Source organism: Dendrobium catenatum, unplaced genomic scaffold, assembly GCF_001605985.2.
Source record: "Dendrobium catenatum unplaced genomic scaffold, ASM160598v2 fragScaff_scaffold_432, whole genome shotgun sequence".
Lineage (NCBI taxonomy): Eukaryota > Viridiplantae > Streptophyta > Magnoliopsida > Asparagales > Orchidaceae > Dendrobium > Dendrobium catenatum.
Window position 1 is genome coordinate 233,195 of NW_021318894.1, and position 22,354 is coordinate 255,548.

A 22,354-nucleotide genomic window follows, 5' to 3' on the forward strand; every position below is an offset into this window, starting at 1 on the left:
GAAATTATATTTTAAAAAAATTATAAAATATTTAAGATACGCGTGTCCAATTTGTTTTTAATATTTTTTAATCGGACACGTTTTCGGCGTGTCTGACACATGTCGGAGGAGTGTCGGACGAGTGTCGTGTCGGACACGGTGTTGGACACTGCACGACTCTTTGAGGAGAAGTGTCGGTGCATCATAGTTGAAAAAATGTTGATGCATGCTTACCTAAAATGATTCCAAACAATCGCAGGAGGGCTCTAATGGTGAAATTTGGGCATTTTTCACAAAATCTTATTTTTCCCTAATTTTTATATGTAATAATCCGAAAATTAAATGCCCTAAAATTATAATTAGGTAAGAGGGATGTTATAACATGCAAATTAAATGAAATCAGTGAAGAATTAGGTTTCCAAAAACTGGAATTTAGGTAAATCCGAAATTTAGCATTTAAATTACATTTTATTAAGGAAAATATTTGATATAAAAGCATGATATTTGGATATGTTAATGAACATGATTAGATATGTGATAAATTAACTTTTAAAATAATAAATATGTGATAAACATGCTTTAGGTTATGGGTAGGTTAATGAACTTTAATGATCCTAAGAAGATTAATTAATTAATGGAATGTGTAGGGTATAGGGTTAGTGAGGTATAATTGATTTGGAATGGTATAAGAAAGCTTATGTTGTAAATTTTTCCCTTAGGTCTTGAAAATAGGAGGTATTAAGGAGAGACCGGTGAGACGACAATTTCAAGAAGCGACATTTGAGGTAGGAACACTTTACTCTACAAGCTCATATTCCTTTCTATTATGTTTTGAAATGTCTAACACTTAAAAATGCATATTAAATGTTCTCATGCATATGAAATGTTCTCATTATTTGAAGTAATGCATATTAAATTTTCTCATGCATATGTTCTCATTATTTGATAGAAATGCAAGACACATTAGTATGAGATTGCTACATTACAATTCTATGTTTCTATGAAAAGAATGTTTGAATGATTGTGCATGTTGAAAGCGGAGTACCAAATATGGTGCAAAAGCACAATACGGCTCTTTTAAGCAATATGACTCTTCAGGGCAAAAGAGAAAAAGAAAATAAATGGCCAAAAATATGTTTGTGTACCTGATCAGTACACTTCTGGTTTTCCGATACGATTATATAAGATAAAGAATAAGCAAGTATATTAGAACATTCATGAGACAAAGGACATGACAGTTAAAAGGATATACATATGAATTAGCATGTGACACTTAGCATATACATAACAACTAGCATGTGATACTTATCAAAATAATCATGACATTTCATAAACATATGGAAGAGTTAACTCACTTTCAACATACATGTTGATTTTCATTTAATTGGTATATGAAGTTGTTAGAGTTAGTGTTTTCTATTGAGCTCTAGCTCATTCCCTCGTTTTGGGATATTTTTTAGGAGAACCCGCTGCTAGGAATGGCTGACCGTCCTTGGTACACTTACAGTCGTAGAGGATCGGATGACAGGTTCTTTTTATGTTTCTTTTAGTTGTAGTTTAAAGTGGTTTTAGGTGGTTTGGCATGAATGAGAACTTTTTGCCACATTTGTACTTATGAAACTTTTTATGCAATGATATAAAATGCTTAGTATAATTTGGAATGTTGTTTAGAGGCGCTTTTTGTTTCCTTTTGAAGTGTTTTAGATTCTTCAATGCATCTTTATAAAAAATTTCATGTTCTGAACTTCCGACATCCGTTCCCGCTTCGTCTACTAGAGCTCACTGGGCCGGGTCGTGACACTCTTATTTCATAACCAGGGATCGGAGAAGAAGATTGGACTAACTAAGGAGAGAGATTGATTGTACTACCTAGAAGAGCTAAACAAATTTAATATTATCAATAATTGTTATGCTATGTTATCCCTGTTTAATAAAAAATCCAATATTTGGTACCATTTTAAATTAGGACATCCATCTTTTGATGCCATAAAAAATATGTATCGAAAACTTTTTCATAAGTTGAAAAATAAATATTTTAATTGTGAAACTTGTGTGTCAGCCAAACATAAACGAGTTTCTTTTCCAAACAAACATGAGAGATATAATACTCCATTTTACCTCATTAGTAGCAATATCTAGGGACCCTAAAAATCTCTAAAATCTTAAGAGTCCAATGATTTGTATCCTTCATTGATGGCTTCACTCGAATCTCTTGGATTTTTCTCCTAAAAAATAAATCTGATGTTAGCACCATCCTCAATATTTTTCATACCATGATCCAAAATCAATTCGGGTTAATAAAATGGTACTTTCAAAAAAAAAATATATCATTCATAAGTCTTCTAGCATTCACACCCCACAACAAAACGGGATTGCAGAAAGAAAAAATAGTCACCTTTTAGCCTCCACCTATGCACTTCTATTCCGCCACAATATACTCAAATCCTACTAGGGGGGAAGCCCTTACGACTGTCACATATCTCATAAATAAAAAAATCTTATGACTAAAAATACAATTGGATATTCAATCTTCTTTTTACCCCGAATTCAGAACCCATAATAATCTTACACTCAAAATCTTTGGGTGCACTGCCTATGTTCACATTCACAACCAAAATAAAAGAAAATTAGATCCAAGGGCACTCAAATATATCTTTGTTGGATATTCATCCACCAAGAAATATTATAAGTGTTATCATCCCTCCACCAAGAAAACTCTTGTATATGATGATGTTACCTTTGATAAATAAAAACTTAATTTCACGAAACCTCATCTTTAGGGGGAGATTGAAATTAAGGAAGATGATGAAAGTGAGCTTGCCCCTCTTGACCTTCTAACTCCACCTCAAACCAATTCACCTAAACATAAAATCAAAGCCAGGAAAACTGAGGACAAAGCTATTAAGGATAACAGGAAGTTTTGGCAAGTGTATTCCAGGCGTACAAATCCAAACTCTGCTCTAGAGCAGATTATAAAAAAATTGAACTATATCCTAAAAATGAGGTAAACACAAGTTCACCAAAAAAAAACCTCCCTTATACCCTATAACCAACTTTGCATCCTTCGATAACTTCTCAACTTCATACAAAAATTTTCTAGTTGTACAAAATGATACTCATATTCCTAATAATGTTTTTGAGGCCCTATTAGATAAAAATTAGAAAAGTACCATGAAAGATAAAATGCAAACCCTGTAGAAGAGCAATACTTAGGAGATCACCAACCTACCAGTAGAAAAAAAAAGTCAGGTGCAAATAAGCGTTCTCTATGAAATATAAAGTCGATGGTACATTGGAAATATATAAGACAAGATTGCTAGAGAAAAAGGTACACTCAGACGTACAGCATTGACTATTCGGAAACTTTTGCACCTGTGGCCAAGATGAACATGGTGACGATCCTGCTCTCACTAGCAGCTAATTACAACTGGTATCTGGAAAAGATGGATGTCAAAAATGCATTGCCACATGAGGATTTGGAGGAAGAAATATTTATGAAGATTTCACCAGTATTCAAAGAGAAATCTGGTGGTAACAAAGTGTGTAGGGTAAAAAAGGCTCTAGATGGGCTAAAGCAATCACCTGGAGCTTGGTTTAGAAGATTCTCAAAAATAATGCTACTTAATAGTTATCGGCAGAACCAAGGGGATACATTATTTTTCAAGCACTCAGACTCAGGGGAAGTTACAATTTTATTAGTTTATGTGGATTATATTATCATAACTAGGAATGATGAAAAGCAACAAGTGATTATGAGAAAATGTCTTGCCAAGAAATTTGAGATTAAAGATCTTGATAGATTAAAATATTTTCTTAGAATTGAAGTGGCCCACCATAGCAGATGAATATTCATTTCCAACAAAATTATATTAATAATATTCTTAAAGAAACAAGTAAGCTAGCTTGTAAATCAACACTAATACTAGTAAAACCAAATCTCAAATTAGGAGAAGCTAAAGAATATTTAAATGCAGATAAGGGAACTTACTAGAGACTTGTGGGAAAATTGATCTACATTTCCTACACCATACTAGACATAGCATTTGTTGTAAGCATAGTCAGCCAGTTCATTCAAAATCCAAAGCAGACTCACATGCAAGCTTTAGACAGAATACTACAATACCTTAAGGGGAATCCAGGTAAAGGGATTCTCTTCAAAAGAGATTGTGAAATAACCTTAGAAGCATATACTGATGCAAATTACGTAGGATCACCAGTAGATAGGCAATCTACCTCATGATATTCACATTTCTTGGAGGAAACCTTGTTACATGGAGAATCAAGAAACAGAATGTGGTGCCAAGGTCCAGTGCAGAAGCACAATATAGAGCTATGGCCTTGGGAATATGTGAGAAACTATGGATCAAGATGATTCTAGAAGACCTAAGGATCAAGTGGAAAGGACAAATCAGCAATCATCATTGCTCACAATATGATTCAACATGACATGACCAAGCACATAGAAGTGGATAGACATTTCATAAAGGAGAAACTAGACAGTGGTCATATATGTATTTATCATGTCTCATCAAAAGATCAGCTTGCATATATTCTTATCGAGGGACTTGACAACTCTACATTTCTAGGACTGATTACCAAGCTGAGAATGGCAGACATGTATTCCCCAGATTGAGGGGGAGTGTGAAATCCAAACCATCCCTTGGCATTTTGATCCCACAGCTAGAATAGGGATCCATGAGAGGCTTACTTGGATTGTGCCAATCTCCGTCATCCCTTGGCATTTTGATCTCACGGCTAGGATGGGGATCCATGAAAGGCTCACCTGGATTGCGTCGATCTCCTTCCATATTAGGTGGCTAATTTAGGAAGGATAATATTAGAGTAATTATGTATGATTCTGTAATTATTTGTTTCTTTATTAAGACATCTTGTATAGATTTATAAATAGGAACGAATTTGAGAAATAAAATTAAACTTTTTCCTCCTCCAATTCTCTAAATTTAAAAAGATATATGTATATGTATATATACCTATTTTAGAGTATAAATCAAGTTGGGTAAGGCTTGGTTGAATATGTTTGTTGTCCAAAGTCCAAACCATTAAAGTGAGCTTCAAGTTCATCCAAAATTTCTACTAAAATAATTGCAATACTATTCCTCAAACAGGAAAAATCCTAAATAAGGGTTAGGGGAGCAGAATCTAAATAAAGTCTAATAAAATCTAACTAAACTATTTTAATAATATCAAATAATTTTAAAATTAATTATTATATTATTTTAACAATTAAAATATATAAATATTAACAATTATTTATAATTATATTAAAATTTCCCTAAAATTCAAATTGTTTGTGTCATGCGCCATTGCACAAATGGCGCGTGCCAACTTGAACATGTGTGTCATGCCATACAGCTGGAGCCGTACGTGCGCCATGTCATGAGTCATGGCGCATGCCATTTTGCGCCAATGACAAGTATGCTTCATGTATATGTATGTATGTATGTATGTATGTATATATATATATATATATATCTGTGTGTGTGTGTGTGTGTGTGTGTGTAACAATACTCTTAAGGATAAAGAATAAAAAAAACTAGTATTTAATGTTGAACTCTGGTAAAGTATTGCAATACTATATGATATTTGTCGGGTTGTTTAGCAATAGGCAAAAACTACATTAAAGAACTGCTGAGTTAAACCTTAGCCTTCAGCAATAAGATGTGTCGGGTTGCTTGGACCATTTCTATAAGTGCAGCTTACAAGAATAAAGTCATTGTTCTAGTTGCGCAAAAAAGTTAAAACTTGAGCCCTTAGCCACCAAGAATTGCAATAAAAACTCATTCATAAACATATACAAGTTTATTCAGACCTGTGGAAGTGGCAACACAGCTAGGAAATCAACAATGAAGTGCCGCTGCAAGTAACGATTAGCTATCTGTGCAGGATCTATCACAAGTTCACCTCTACCAAATACCCGTGATGATGGAGCAATATAAGCAGTACGGAACTGAAGAGCCATGCGAAGAAGATAGAATGAATCTATGAATGTCCGCATAGTTGTTGATATGTATGCAAGATTTCGATCTATATTGAGGCAATTTGAATCTTGGTCGTATACTGGGAGATAAAAAAATAACGGATCCACAGACACAGCAAGAATACATGATATTACAAAAAGCCTGTTCATTGTCAAAAGAAATTCGTCTTGAGGATCAAAAATTTTCTTCTCCGAAACTTTAAGATCTTCTGGAAAAATTCCCTTGGTGCTACCAAACCTAAGAGTTTTCTTAATTGACTGGAGCCTTTCAGATCCCCTTTTTATTCCTCTTCTAAATGATTTAGTCGGGTTGCTTGGACCATGATGAAATCCCTCAACATGGAAACTACTCTTATTCATTTTTCTTGTATCAGAAGGAAAATAAGAACTTGGACTCGACTCTTCCAACCTAAGCATGAGAGCCAAATTCAGAATGTAGCAATAGTGAAGTAAACTAGTCAAAATGAAAAGTGCTAGCATATTTACAAAAGTGGGGAAAAATAAATAGTTCTTCCTATTGAAAATATGCATGTCGTATGTGTGAGAATGTATTTATCCCTCAGCTGCAAAATTATGACGCAAGCATAAAAGTAGTTAAGTTATTAGAAATGAAACAGGCGTGACAATGGAAAAAAAATATTAGCAATCACAAATAGTCTATGTAAAGACATGAATGGACGTAAAATAAATGAAAACACAAAAACTAGGCATAAGGTTCTCTTAGGATGGTACTAGCAATGAAGAAATTAACAAGAACCATCAGCCTGATGTTTTTTTTTTTTTTTCTTTTTAATGAAGAATTTGGATTAAACTTTCTCATCAAAAACTGAGAAACAAGTTTACCAGTGACAAGAAAAAATTACCGCCATAGAGCCTACGTTAAAAGATGAGGTACGCTTTCTCCTTGGTCTATAAAATTATAATTTATTCATAATGCAATATTTTTTCTCTTTTTTTTACATGATGCGATATAATTCAAATGTGACACGCAAAAGAAGATGATCATTGCAATTAAATTTCTCATTTTTTCCTCTTATTGCAATATTGCAATTGTCCTACCCAAGTTTTAGAACACCAACAACTAGTTCACACATTTTGTTAAATTCTTAGTCAAGCCTACGATTTCTTACAAAAAAATGATTATTTTAGAAAACTCTTTCCCTATAACTATAGTTTGGCCACATTAATGCCATTTTTTGATAATTAGGTCCTTCCCACCTCTATCTATTTCCACCCCTCTCCCCAACTCTCAAATCAATCCTTTTTCGCTGCTTATGGAAAGAGGTAGCCTCAAATGGTAGGAAACTACCCTATATATATGATGATTTCATTAAAGTTCAAAGACATACATATCGAAGCAGGACATCATATTATTCCTTTTGGTGAATAGTTGGCCATTGAATATTGAATCTTGATGTTATACCAAATAATTTATATTTATTTTTTTAATATCATAAGTTAGGCAACTATTTTATAGACCATTCAACCTTACAAAGTTAATGATGTCTCATTTTTGTATTATTCTTCATATTAAGCTTATCTAATTTATAAGCATTATTTATAAGAAATAAAATTTATAACATCATGTCCAAGCATAATCTGTATCCTATACTTTTAATAATTGGTGTGTCCTACATATATAAGATAATAAAAGAAGAAATTTGTGAACCTCAAGTCCTCTTTGAACACGTTAATATTTTGCATTTATCTTTTAAACCTCTCTAGAATGCTAATTAAAATATATGTGGAATTAGCAATTTCAAAAATTGCTTGATTCAGTTCATTCCATTCTCCTTATCAATCAGACTTAAAAAAATCCTATTTCATCTTCAACTTTTATTTATTTAATATCTAGAATTAATCAAATGCCAAGTTCTCTTTATACATAATATATAAATCACAAATATATAATTTATTTAAAATTATTAATTAATAATAAATGTTATTTACATTAGAAAAATTTATTTTAAAATCTATTTTAAAGTATATAGTATTTGTTGTAAACTTAAGTAATAACTTCAACTTATTTAGCCCCGCATCACTTAGGGAACTTTCTCTTAGTAATGTTTATACTTTATATTGACTTTTGATTTTGGATGGGGTAAGAACTCACATAGAGTGATAGAGCTATGTGAAATTGTTAGTTGAAATTTCTTTTTTTTTTTAATTTAAGCATTTTAAATTTAAATTAATTTGTTAAATTATAATATTATTTAATATTTCATACTTAATATATTAAATTAATTTATTTAACTATATAAATATTTTAGAAATTGAACCGCCCGATTCAAGGGAACCAGGACCGGTTCGCCGGTTAAACTGGCGGTTCTGGCTAATTCATCTCGATTTGATACAAAATCGATTTTCAAGCTGAATTGGACCGACCTTTAGACACTTCACGGTTGAACCGGTCGGACCAGCCGGTCTAGTCCAGTTTTTAAAACACTGATATTAACCGTTGCATTTTTTTCACATTTTATTTAATATTTAAATATTGTTGTACCATAGTAATATAAAATTTTCAAATTTAACTTCATGAAGCTTAATCTTTAAGCTTTGAAGTTCCATTCTATTTGCTTGAGGATTACATAATTAATGTGTGCTCTCACTTTTTTAACATCGCATGCGTACCTACAACAATACCCAAATGCATGTACATACAAAGCGCATAGTTTTCATGTGAGAATGCACACAAGCACAATGCATGAGTTGCATTTCATTTTGCCCTTCTTTTTTAAATATTACAATCATACGCACAAATGCATGTCAATCATGTACAGAAGCACCCAAATCGTGAGCCTACATGCAATTACCTCAAACACAAAAATATAATATAAGGATGGCAGTAGAACCTTTCAAATATCATAATAGTTGCAAATAAATAGGCAAGCCTACTAATGCAGGGAAAGGACATCATAGTGATAAGTGAAGCGTGACATGATTTGTCCCGTCATAATAGAGCATCCATCAAGCTTCCAAATAAAGGGTGTTTAAAAGTCGTAACAGGAACAGCTAAAAATCAGCCAGGTTTCTGGGCCATTAATAGTCATACCTTATAAATCGCTCTTTGTGCCCATCCATAGACTGTTCTTTGTAACCACAATCAAACATCTTGGATTAGCTATGTTGTAGGGTTAAAAAAACTGCAAATTACCAAGTTAAGGCTACACATACGACATCGAAAACACAGTTTAATCTATATGAGAGCCAAGAAGCACCTAATCCTATATATGACACCCCTGCACAGAAAATTGAGGAAAACAATGTCAGCAAGAATGAAACTAAAGAAGTTAAAAAGGACTAACAATGCAAATCGGCTTTTCAACTCTTTCTTCCATTGATAGAATAGGCATTCGTGATAGAAATGAAAAATCACCAACCTTTTTAATCTTGTGAGTTGGAGCTTGTTGCAACAATTTAACATGCAAGTTTGGTATATAATGCCAAACTGAAATCAAACTCGAAATAATAAATGGCTGAAATCCGAATACCCATCATTATGCTATTACTGATGTGAGGATGTTACAGCATTGTTACAGACTTTACATGTCATGTCTAAGCCCCTAATGGTATGAGACTATAATATAAAATTTCTTATCAATCTCAAGATAAAAACTTTAAATTTCCAATTCAGTACCACATGATTTTTATATTATGACGCCCTAAGCTTCCAATGCTTATTATGAAGTTCAAAGAGAAAGGAACTTGAATCAGTGCACAGACAGATTCATAATCACAATTCCTAAAAGCATTTTTACATCAAACAATAAAGCCAGCCTCACAGATGGAAGTTGCTCAAGCTGAAGACCATAGCTGCTGAAGGTAAGCTTTTCAAAAATCCCAACTATATTGAAAAGGCAATGAAAGATAATGTGAATTCCGCAAGTACAATAAATGCACTACAACCTTCATCAGAAAGCCATTAGTGAAGCAACGTTGCTTACGTATGTAAAAGGATAAAAGAGACAATTAACCTTTTTTCTTGTACTTCCATTTAATAAGTCATGAACTTACATGCTAGGAAGCTCAAACACTACAATAGGGCACATTTAAAATCCCCATACACTAAAATTTCATAATCAGGCGATGACCTTCATCAAGAATGCATTTTAAAATGAAAAAGATTATTAACTGTAAGGAACTTACACTCATAGGAAGTCTCAAACCCCAATTTTAAAGAAAATATTTTAAATAAAACGTAACCTAACATCAAAAAAATTTTGGTAGACGAACTAATCATCCAATCAACCTCAATGATGAAGTATTTCACAAGTTACCATGCATTGAGAGATCAAGAGTTGTTGTCATCACTCAGCAATATTACTTGTTTCAAAAGGAACTTATTCTCATTTCTGCTAACCAAGTATTGAGATAAAGACTACACATTTGTACTAAATATATTTTTGAATTCAGAATTGTCTAGTGGAAGATAAAAAGACCATACTTGGGAAAATAAACCATACTTAGATGATACTTAGATGCAAGAAAAAAAAGATAGATTTGACCTAAGAGAATTCCTTTCAAGAGTGGTTTACAAAGAACTCTATTGAAATGACTCATTTTATTCCCTGTCACAAGATTCATAATGTGTCTTAGACATTTTTTTAGAACACTTAGAAGAAAACTAGGTACTAAACTTTAATTCAGTTCCATATCTCATCCTCAAACCTCAAACAGATGGGCAAACAAAAGTCGTTAATCATAGCCTGGTCAATTCAACAATAGGAAAAAGTCCTTTCGAAATTATATATGGTCAGAACTCCATTACACATTTGGATTTGTCGCCCATAATTAATAATTCCAAATATAATATTGATAGTGAAAGACAGACGAAGGAAATAAAAAAAATGACATCACCGTGTCCTTAACATGATCACTAAAAAATGTTCAATATCAAAACAAGCCAATAAATCTCGTATTTCATCTTCCTTTAAAGAGGGGAATCGAGTTTGGATACATTTACGAAAAGAGCAATTTTCTCTGGGACATTTTGCTAAATTAAAATCAAAAGCTAAGAGACGCTTCAAAATAGTCAAGTGTATATGAGAAAATGCTTCCAAGATTGAGATAACTGAAGATAAGAACATTTCTGCAACTTTCAATATTTTCAACCTCTCATCCTACGAAAGCTCAGATCAGAGGATCTAAACATCGAGGACGAGTCTTCCCCTACCCGAGGAGCATGATAGGATTTTTTTTTGTTTTACCTATAAGCATTTTAGTTAAATAGTTTTTATCAATTTATTTTTTTATTTCCTTGGTTTTATTTGTTGTTTTTAATTATTTCTTTAAATATGGGTAGTTCTATAATTTGTTGTTTCTTGGGATCATTTGGTTTCTATAAATACCTCTTTTTTCTTTGGGAGAGCGAGTTGGTTCATTTCATTTTAGATTTAGAAATCTAAGAGAAGGGAAATATCTCTTCCTTGGGGTGGACTTCCCCTAAAGCTTGAGAGGAGAGAAATTGAGGTATTGCAGAGGAGTCTAGGATTCTGCCAACATCAACACCCAAGGCCTCTTCTTTCTATTCTAGATGTTATCCTGGCGCCAGTACAGTGGAACGCTGCCCGTAAATGAAGGCCCAAGCCCCCGGTGCTATCCCATTCTTGTTTGCCTTGTTTTGTTCACTGACCACAACAAGGAGAGGCCCTTAATAGAAATCTCATTACAGCATGCAGGAACTTATTCCTTGAGAAATCTTCGGCCCACAATAGGAAAATTTTCAGTTTCTTTGGTCCTGCCACCTACAGAGACCGCCTTTGTTTTTTTCAACGTATAAACAATACTCAAGAAAGACAAAGCTGCATTGCAATTGGCCCTATCAGGAACAGAGTTCTTGAAACCAAGAAATAAATTGTGAACATCATTGAAACCTGTTTCAAGTGTCGGTACAATTTGGTGGATCCCAGATAGTCATTAGCTATGAATAACCATAGTACCTGGTTCTTGGAAGAAAGCAATAATATCGGACTATCAAAAGTACTAAGGGGCAGTTTGTTTGGAGGAAAAGTGAATGCGAAGCATAGTAAATGCTTTGCTTTTTCACTTTTTTCATGTTTGGTTGGTTACCGGGTAAAGCAAAGTAAATTCGTAATGCATTCCTAACTCCTCGCGATAGTGTATTTTCCATGTAAAGCTAACTGATAGGAAACACTTGAAGATTTCAAGTAAATCCTATCAATAGAGCAAAAACAACGAGAAATCTCCAGGATTCCAATGGAAAACCAGTAAAAACAGTAATTTTATTGCAAGAAAATAAACTACGGAAGGAAATAACAAGATACAATTGGATCTTTAATTGGAGAGAAAGATCCGACTCTCCCAAATATCTAGCCGCCGGCTAGAGCTCAATCACCCTAAGAACAATCTAATTTCAGCAAACTCCAAACATAATCTAAAATCACCACATAGTTAGCCTGAAATAGGCTCACATAATTCCCTCCCAAATCAGCCCCCTTTTCCTATATAAATCCCTCTCATATTTGAACTCAAATTAGATCTATTTACATAATTAATTCCCTCTTAATTGTAATTAAAACTTTCATAAACAATCTCCTCTTAATTCCTCCTTTTCCATAAATAATTCACTCTTAGATTTTGAATTCAAATTAGATCTCTTGCCCTAAATAATTCTCTCACAAATATAATTAAAAATTTTGCTAAATAATTCTCCTTTGATTAGGCACCTTCCTAAATAGTTCCCTCTTAATTAGAAAACTTCTTAATTCCCTCCCAATCAAATCAGTCGGTCTATCAATACTCCCCTCCCAAAATGCCACCTTGTCCTCAAGGTGGAACGAAGGAAATTGTTGTTGAAGCACTTGACTAATAGCACTAGACTGAAAAATGGACTGTCATTAGATCGAGTGATTTTTGCCTCCAGCATCTCCTTGATCAATCTCTCCATCTCATCCTCCTAGAGTTAGGGAGAATGGTACAGACGAACATTGATATGTGAGACTTCGTCCTTCCAAAAGATAGCATTATTGTGTTCGTGCGAAGGAAGCAACCCATGAACTGGCTGGAACACTTCTCGATATTTCTGTAAGAGTGGCTGAACCATGTATGATGCTTCTATCTTCTCCCCATCTTCATTTTCTTCCAAACTCTGCAATTCCACCAAAAATCTTACTCCTTCACCATTTCCCCTCCTTGGAAGTGATTCCAAAGATGGCATCTCCTATTCTTCTCCAAAAATTTTCACCTTCTGATTCTCCCTCATTATCCCTATATTAAGGTTTCTTCCATTTTCTTGTCCGGTCAACGATACTCACTTCTAATGTTGTCGGTTTGGTTTGGCCCTCAAAAAGCTTCTTTATTATCTCCTCTATAATGGCAAATTTCTCATCGATCCTCTCATGGATGGCTGAAAATAGCTTTCCGAAACCTGAAATCTTTACAAAATCAAATTTCAATTGTCTGATCTCCTATTCCAACATTTCTACCTTTTTTCCCGCCATAAGTACCCGAATCATGCTCTGATACCAATTTGATAGGAAACACTTGAACATTTCAAGTAAATCCTATCAAGAGAGCAAAAATAGCAAGAAATCTCCACGATTCCAATGGAAAATCAGTGAAAAACAGTAATTTTATTGCAAGAAAATAAACTACGAAAGGAAATAACAAGATACAATTGAATCTTCAATTGGAGAGGAAGATCCGGCTCTCCCAAAGTCCAAACACCCTAAGAACAATCTAATTTCAGCAAACTCCAAACATAATTTGAAATCGCCCCATAGTTAGACTTATTATATAGGCTCCCATAATTCCCTCCAAAATCAGCCCTTTTTCCCTATATAAATCCCTCTCATATTTAAATCCAAATTAGATTTATCTTCATAAAGAAGCCTTTACTAAAAATAAAAAAAATAAAAAATAAAAAACTAGATTTATCTTCATAATTAATTCCCTCCCAATTGTAATTAAAACTTTTCTAAACAATCCCTCATTAATTTATCCTTTTTCATAAATAATTATCTCTCAAATTTTGAATTCAAATTAGATCTCTTGACCTAAATAATTCCCTCCCAAATGTAATTAAAATTTTTTCTAAACAATTCTCCTTTGATTAAGCACCTTCTTAAATAGTTCCCTCTTAATTAGGAAACTTCTTGATTCCCTCCCAAATCAAATCAGGCAGTCTATCACCAACCCACTCAAAATCGACCGAAAAAGGAATTCCACGGGCGCATGTGCAGGAATCCAAGAAGATTGATAAACGAGAGGCCGAACGGTGTAGATTCATGTGTGGGAAGAGCTGCAGTATGTGCGACTTCGATTCTCATTCACTTGAGACGAGCAGAGGTGGGACAGAAGTCGTTCGTGCGTGGAGCAAGCGGAAGCGGGTTCGCTCGTGTGTGCGGAAGTTGGATGGAACAAGAGAAGGCGGGTTTGCTCACGTGTGTGAAAGTCGGACGGTACAGGCGAAGGCAATCTTGGGTCGGACAACGATGCAAGGGACAAGCACAAGTAGCCTGTGCGGATCGTTCTCATGTAGTGTCGAAGCAGCCGAAGGTGAAATTTGGGATCGGTCAAGAGGTCTTGCTCGATTGCTCAATTGTGGTCAGTGGGATAAACAAAATCGTGCTCGATTGCTTCGAGGTGTGCCTTTTCCACTTCTGGTTGATGTAGCCACTCCGAGCAAGAACCTAAAACCGCATGATGGGCAGACCACCTCATTTGGGATCTTGGAACCACAATGTGTCTTCAGTTGGGGGCAATTAGCTGATTTTACTTTACTCTGCATACAATCAACCAAACAGACAAACAGTTCCCTTGCTTTCACTTTACAAACAACCAAACAATCTCAACGTATTTACTTTATACTGCATTTACTTTATAGCCAACCAAACATACCCTAAGAGAAGTTATACTTTTATGTAGCTAATCATTAATCCAGATTGTAAAAGTTTAACATTTATTGATCTGTCTTTAGCTTTATTTCAATTTGTCTTTAAATTTTGATTCCTTCTCTGATTTAAAAGATTTATCCATTTGGTTGGAGGTTTATTTGTAGGATTTGCAAATTAGAAATTGTTGTTCTATTCATGTTTCACGATTGGGTAGTCTTTAATCTTTATTGTCCTTCAAAATTTGATATTAAATTTTCTTTGTTGATTGGTTTATTCTTCCACTGCTTCTCGCCTCTTTTTTTTTTTGTTCTCATCGGTGTCATAATTAATGCATTTGCAAGTATAATGTATCTATCATAAGCGTTCTTAGTTTACTTGTAGTAATTCAGTTAGTAATTTGTCTAGTACTTGATAACAGCTCAAATCTTCCATAACTTTTAACTAGTTATTATATCCTTTTAAACAATTCATCACATTGTTGATGGACTTTTTCTTTTCTCAAATCTTTTGTTTTCTCGATCTCAAATATTTGTTGCTAGAGTAGACTTTTCTCTTGTAATGTAAATCTTGTTGCAAAGGAATCTAAGTTCTAGGACTTGACTTTACAACCTGAGATTGATCTTAATATTGTAGGCAATACTTGGTATGCATCTATAATGTAAGATCCAAAATTTTTTAGGTATGTGAAAATTTAAATACAGTAAAAATATTGTAAAGTTTATTATAAGGTTAATGAAAAATTTCTGTTAAGTTAATATTAACAGTTACTAAATAATATTTGATTTAAATGAATTATATTTAATTAAATTTTAAATCTAATATTCAACAGCAATTATAATTCCTTTATAATTTTATTAAAATAAGCTTTATGTATTCTGTAGAGGCGTTAGACAAGACTATTGGAATGGAATATTTGGCATTGAAAGTTCGGATAATATCTATAGTCAGTTATTTGGCTTTGTGGGCCCTCCTTGTTCTTATCTGCCACAAGCCACCAAAGCATCTGTACAAGAAGAAGGTGAGTGCATATTACGGCAAAGTGCACAGAAAAAAAAACTGTAACAAAAATTCTGCACAGAAGTTCTGAGTGCTGTGGGAATTCGGTACAGTAGAAGGAAATACTGTAGCAACAATCGGGATAACGTTGCAAATGGTGGAACTGTAGCAAAGACTAGGGATTTCAGCAAAATTCCTATAGCAGAAATTCGACCAGAGAGGGTATTAAATCAGGAAGGGAATCCTGTAGTGGATTCAACACTGTGCTGAAGGGAGCAATTGGGAAAAAAGGTATTTCTGAAATCACTGTTTTATAGAATTCAGTTAAAGAATTTTCTGAATTACAGAAATATGGTATGTAAGAATAATTTCAGTGAAGGAATTTAGTGACTGAAAGAAAGTAGCAAAGTATGCATATGCTAAAATGATTTTTTTTGTGGATGTGAAGAGAAGGCAAGCATACTATGGCTGATTTGTGAAAGTCAGAAGTTGGTGTAGGGATTTTGGCTTTCATAGGAAACAAAGAACACTGAAGAAAGAATAGAAGGGAAATTGTAAGGAGACAGGAGGTAAGCACTTTTGATATATTTTTAGTTGTATTTTATATTTCTAAAGAGTGATAAAAATTCTAAGTGCATACAATTGAAAGGTTTGGATTCTTCAGATACATACATGCAAAGAGAAAGTTTTGGGGTGACTTACAATCGTAGAAGAGTTCGTAGTAGCGAATTGGAGGCGATGACTCGGCAAGAAAGTAAGTAATGCAATTATATTTCAAATATGATGACTTTCATTTATAAGCATGAAAGTTAATTTGGAATACATTAGAGTAAATGGTATTAATTTAGCTTAATGCATAGAAATGTTGTTTTTATCTAAGTTTTCAAGTATAAATAACCAATCACATAAATTTAGCATGTGAGTTTAAAATAATGCTTAATATGTTCATCTAAATGTTTTCCTAATTGATGATGGTTTATAATGATGTCAATTCAATTACATATTGTATACATATATACTTTGTATACAAATGACAACAAAATTATCCGTATGGAAGCATGTGAAAAGTATGAAATCTAAAAACATAATGTGTATAGAATATCAATTTAAATTAAAGTTTGGCTATATATGATGTATGACTTACAAGTGTAGTTGGGGCAAAAGGATTCTCAAATATGAAACTACATTGTAAGTGGGGCAAAAGGAGCCCCAAATTGCCCCAAAGAAATGTGACCTGTATAGAAGGTGGGACAAAAAAGATCCCTAAAGAGGCAAAAGAGACCTCTATATTATTCAATAGCGATAATATCAGGTTTACCTTAACTCCATTGAATATGTTTATAAAATAGTAATCAAATCTTTTAATGAGTAAAAATTGATATTCAGTATGGAGTTAAGAGAAAATAAAGGTTAATGTCAAATGAGATTTTTATGAAATTTTCTCAAGCAGTTTAACTTTTATTTATGTTTTAATGATCTGAATTTTATAATCATGCAAGTTAAATATTTTTTTATTGCATAGCTTATGGAGCCTCATAGCTCACCAGAAATTTTTTTTCTGGTTGTTGTTACAGGAAAGGGCAAGGAAAAGATCATAGCATATTAATTTGTCAAATATTTCATATGTTATGTTATGTTAGTATTTATCTTTGTTTGAAGTCTAAACCTGAGATATGTAAACTTCCCAGTGATGTATTATTTTGGATTTTATAGTGGCTCTGTAAGTAACTTATGTTGAAATTTAAAGTTATTAGATGCTTTCGTTTGATGAAATGTATGAAAACTGAAATGTTTGATGTTTTATAAAGATTATCAAATATTCAAAAGTATTGTATGATCGACTAATGAAAGGTCTATGTTGGTAATACTCCATGTACCGTTAAAAGGATACTATGGGGTGTTACATATAATGATTACGTGTAGGCATTCAACATGTGAGCTTATGTAAAGTGAATAAAAGACTAGTGATTGTAGGCATGATAAATAAATCATGTCTAGTGCAACTTATAAGACTTGTGGATGTTGGCGATTTGTGGCTTTGTGATTTGAAATCTCTAAATGAATATGATACTAACAAAAAGTTCAATAATTTTCTTTTCTCCTTGAATACAACTCATGTTTTTAAGTTTAAAATTGGGCTACTTCATCAAGTAGGGCCTATCCATCTATCTATAGGTTGTAGCACTTAGGGAGTAATCTCAAACAATGACTTAACCATTAGCTGTGACAATATAAGTCAACTACCATAGTAAGTTAGTCACTAGCTTAACAAGTTGAGGGTATGAAAAAAGTTCCTTCAATTTTATCTATATTATTAACTTCTCAAATTTCTCATTGAAGTTGTGCACTTCAAGGAAAGAAAACAAAAGTTGACCATTAGATCTAACTTGCTACAGTTCCTCGAGTGGTTCAAGTTGTTAAGTTCTCAAGATGAGCTACTCAAGCACATTCCGCACATAATAAGATCATGCTAAATTACCTTTTTAAGTAGTAATTTCTACTTAAGGAAAATAAAATATAAGCAACTCAAATAGTTAATTTCTTATCATTTATTGATTGAAATACAATTTACAAGTTTTTTTCAAAATACTCTTCCTATTCAATAAGGGTAGAATATTTTCAAATCCTCACAACTCTATGTTCTTATGATGAACTTCCCCACATATGTTTGAAGTTTGTATGTTGTAGAGACATCTTGTTCTTTGATGATGTAAAGTTCCTCCAAGTGGATCAAAGTTTTCCTGAGATAGATTTTTGAGCAACTACTTCGACCATTCAAAGGTCTCTTTCACAAAATTTGATGTCATAATAATTGATAACTCTCTTTCTCACTTCTTAATAGAAGGGAGCCTATATTTTTAGTGCTTCAAATAGTTTGAGACAAGTTCATAAAGCCTCTTTGATTGTTGAATTTCCCTTTTCTGAAATTTGATGCAATAACAACTCATAGTTTGTGTAAGTTATACTCAACTGGTAGAAGATTGTCAGAGTCATGAAAAAGTATGAAGGGAATACGCCCCATGGAGGTAGGTGCAATTCATAAATCCTAGGAGTAGTGAGTAGCATTTCAACCCATTTGCCTTTGATGCCTTCTATTTACTTCCATAGAATGTTCAAAATTAATTTGCTAGCAATCTCTGCTTAATTGTTGGTTGTGTGATGATGTAGGGAGAAAATTTAAGTTGAATTCCAAAGTCGAGAGAAAATTCTTTTACTTTCTAGTCAGTAAACCAAGTAACATTGTCAGTGATGATTATGGCTACCATTAGAAGCCCATATTGACATATGATATTGGCCCAACAAAAGCCCTAAATGGGATCCTGGTTGAGTACCCATTGGATACATACGCCCACCCATAGTGACTTTTGGGATGCCATACCCACCCACTTTCCACATTTTCTGAAAGCACTCTGCCATGAATTGATGGTCTTGAGGCATGTTACCCTTTGCTTTGACAACAAACTTTCAAGCCGCATATTAGAATTTACCGTGGTCGTAGCACAGTTCAGGGTTGTGCACTGCGTAGTGAGGATTACGCTAATATACGACATACAATGATTAGCAATATAAATCGTTTTATCCCCCGATGATGAGTATCCACCCACAACCACCCACGAGGCCATGGGCATACCCATACCCACCCATACCCATTAGGTATGGGTGGGTACATGGGTAGGTGTGGGTATGAGTATCCAATGTAAGGTTCTATGGTCCAGATAAAATTATGAATAACTATTGAAGCATACTTTGTGAGTGCTTTGGCTTCAGTCCACTTTGCAATGCAGTCGATCATGATCAAGATAAATTCGCATGCTAAAGGGAAAGGGCCAAGTGCATACATCTATGAAATTCAAAATGGTTAAAAACAAGACATCGATTGAAGCTTATGAGAAAGTAGAAGCTGCATAGGAGCAAACTTTTGATATTAAATGCATCTTTTTGAGAATTCTTATGAATATTTCCTTAAATTTGACCAGAATTAACCTAGTTGCAAAACCTAATGGGCGAGTGCTCTTCCTCCTATGTGACTACTACACTCCAAATAATGTCTCTTTCAAGATATCAGCAATCTCAGTACACATGCACATCGAAGATTAGTCGTGGATAGTGATGAAGATCCTAACATACATGTAATGACTAATGAGAAATTCTAAAGCTAGTCATTACATCATAACATTACAACTAAAATTCATTCGGCAATTAGAAGCTCCATGCTTTCAAATTTGTGTCCATACATGAACGTAATAAAAAAAAAATCTAACAATTATTCTCAAGGTCTTCATAAATGCCATTTTGGAATATTATTGGCCAATTGCTATTATGGAATTCAAAGGTCCTTGATGTGGAAAGCATTCAAGCTACTAGATTTTTAGAGTGCACAGTCTAAACTTCAATGAAATTTAGGAGTTTCTAAGAAATTATTGTCTATTTTATTAGTTTCTTTGTTATCTATACTTAATGTTTAGAGACCCTTATATTTTAAAACTTCTCAGTCTCTTTTTTCTTTTTTTATGAACAATTATGCACCAAGTTTGTGAACTAGAAATTTATATACATTATTTATGATTTTAAATATCATTTATTACAATTATTCTAATGTACAGTGCACCAAAATGCTTATTATTAAGGAAAAACCTAGCAATTTGTTTATCAGCATTGGCATAAGTCTCCAAAAAAATGAATAATGAAATTTTAAATTGTATATTTAATTATCGTTTTTAATATCCTTGGCTAAGCACTTCATTTATTTCTTAGTAACTATCTTAGGTAATTTAAACATTGGTTAGTGCTTCATTATAGCAATCCTGAATTTCAGTAATCATATGCATATCGATATGATTTTATTAGTAAATTCATTCATTAAATCAGTTCACAAATACTGCATAATCATTCCAAATTGAATGACTGGGTACTTTCTTTATTAATCTTCTTTCAAAAGCACAATTTAACTTCTTTAATCCCCTTATCATTTGAGCAACTTCCCAAAATTTTATAGTTTAGATAGAATAAAACATCTTCACAAACAATTAAATTCGGATTGCATCACTTTGGATTACAGGATTGGGTGCTTAAATATATGAGCCCTAAAGCTTATATAACTAATAGCAATTCTATGGGTTTTTTTTCTGATGGTTCTTCTCAAAAGTACGAGGCTTCATAAGCATCCAGGTTGGCATTTAGTTTCTTGATATGTAATAATATAAGAAAGTGAATAAGATGAGGAAAATCTAAGAACATTTATGAATGGAGTCGATATAATAAATTTATGTTTTGTCATCTGAAAATCTTTTAGACTGTTATAATTGCAAGTAGGCAAAACATCAACATCGACAATACCTTCTGGTCTATCTATATCGTTACATTTTCTCCCTCTACAAACTGACTATCATTTTTTTTTTAATCTAAATATTTCAATGATCATATATAAATAAAGAGAAATTGAGAATCAGGTTGTCACCCAATTGTATAAGTCCGTGCGGTCAAACCGGACATAAAACATGCCCCGGTGCCCCAACCCTGCCAAGATCCGCCCTTACAAGCATAGAATCTAAGGACAGCGAAACATAAAAATGCACAAAATAACTACCATAAATGTATTTCGATATCAGAAGAAAAGTACCCTAATCAATAAAACGCGTGCAGAATGATCCTTCCATAGCCTGTCTCATTAAATCCTCCAGGAGTCGAGATAGCCAATAAAGCCCCCTCCACCGCCCCGAGAACACGGGTTCGATGGCGAGCTTAATCGATAGGCCAAAGTCCGCCTCCTGCCCGCCCAAAACCGCCGCCCGCTCCAGCTAACCTGAGCAATACTTAAAACCGTGGCTTGAGATGGAGGCGATAGCTGCTTCGACTTAAATGGCCTTGGGATTTCTCGTGTTCATGACCAAGCGAGCGCACAAGACAGAGAGAGAGAGGCCGAAAAAAGTTCGCAGAAAAGAGGACGACCGACCGGACTGCCGGAAAATGACTTCCATTATAAAAAATACGTTTTACGTGAAAAGAAATTTGTTTTATTATATTAAATATTAAGTCATTTAATTTTTTTTTTTAGAAAATGCATAAGAGCAATTTATTCAGACTACTAAGCACAAATAGATTTCTCCTTCAACAATTCAAGAAAAGTAGGAATATTAATAACACTAGCATCTTGCCAAAAAAATTCAGAAAAAAGAGCAAAGTTAGCGCATAAATCAGCTAACTTATTACATTCCCTTCTAGAAAAATGAAAAAGAACTTGTTTAAAGCCTTTAAGAAAATCTAAATCTTTAGGATTTAGAAATTCTTCTGAAATAAATTTTTTTTGAAGAACCTTCTAAAAAAGCAATATAACATTTTGATTATCTCCATCAATCATAATCCCCTGAGCATCAAACATCCAGTCTTGAACATAATTCCTCAAAGAAAGAACGGATAATATCTCAACTTTTGCAATATCCCAATGGATACAGCTGAATCCAAATGCCCCAAAGAAGCGTACGTCCATTATAGTCTTTGAATACTCCCTCTACCCTAGTTATATTAT

At 33.5% G+C, this 22,354-nt stretch overlaps 1 protein-coding gene across 2 annotated transcripts in view; it reads right to left on the reverse strand.

The window, feature by feature from the left end:
• The window catches only part of LOC110092639 (probable cyclic nucleotide-gated ion channel 5), a 92,411-nt gene extending 70,620 nt beyond the window's left edge, over positions 1 to 21,791 (reverse strand). The window contains exons 1-3 of one of the 2 annotated variants that reach the window (XM_020817281.2): positions 21,449 to 21,791; positions 9,030 to 9,216; positions 5,810 to 6,386 (exon numbers count right to left, since the gene is read on the reverse strand). In XM_020817281.2, the coding sequence (XP_020672940.1) occupies positions 5,810 to 6,386; positions 9,030 to 9,088 (636 nt within the window). In that variant the 5' untranslated portion in view covers positions 9,089 to 9,216; positions 21,449 to 21,791. The remainder of the gene's footprint in view (positions 1 to 5,809; positions 6,387 to 9,029; positions 9,217 to 21,448) is intronic. The other variant, XM_020817282.2, reaches the window with a different exon arrangement.
• Positions 21,792 to 22,354: the final 563 nt, after the last annotated feature.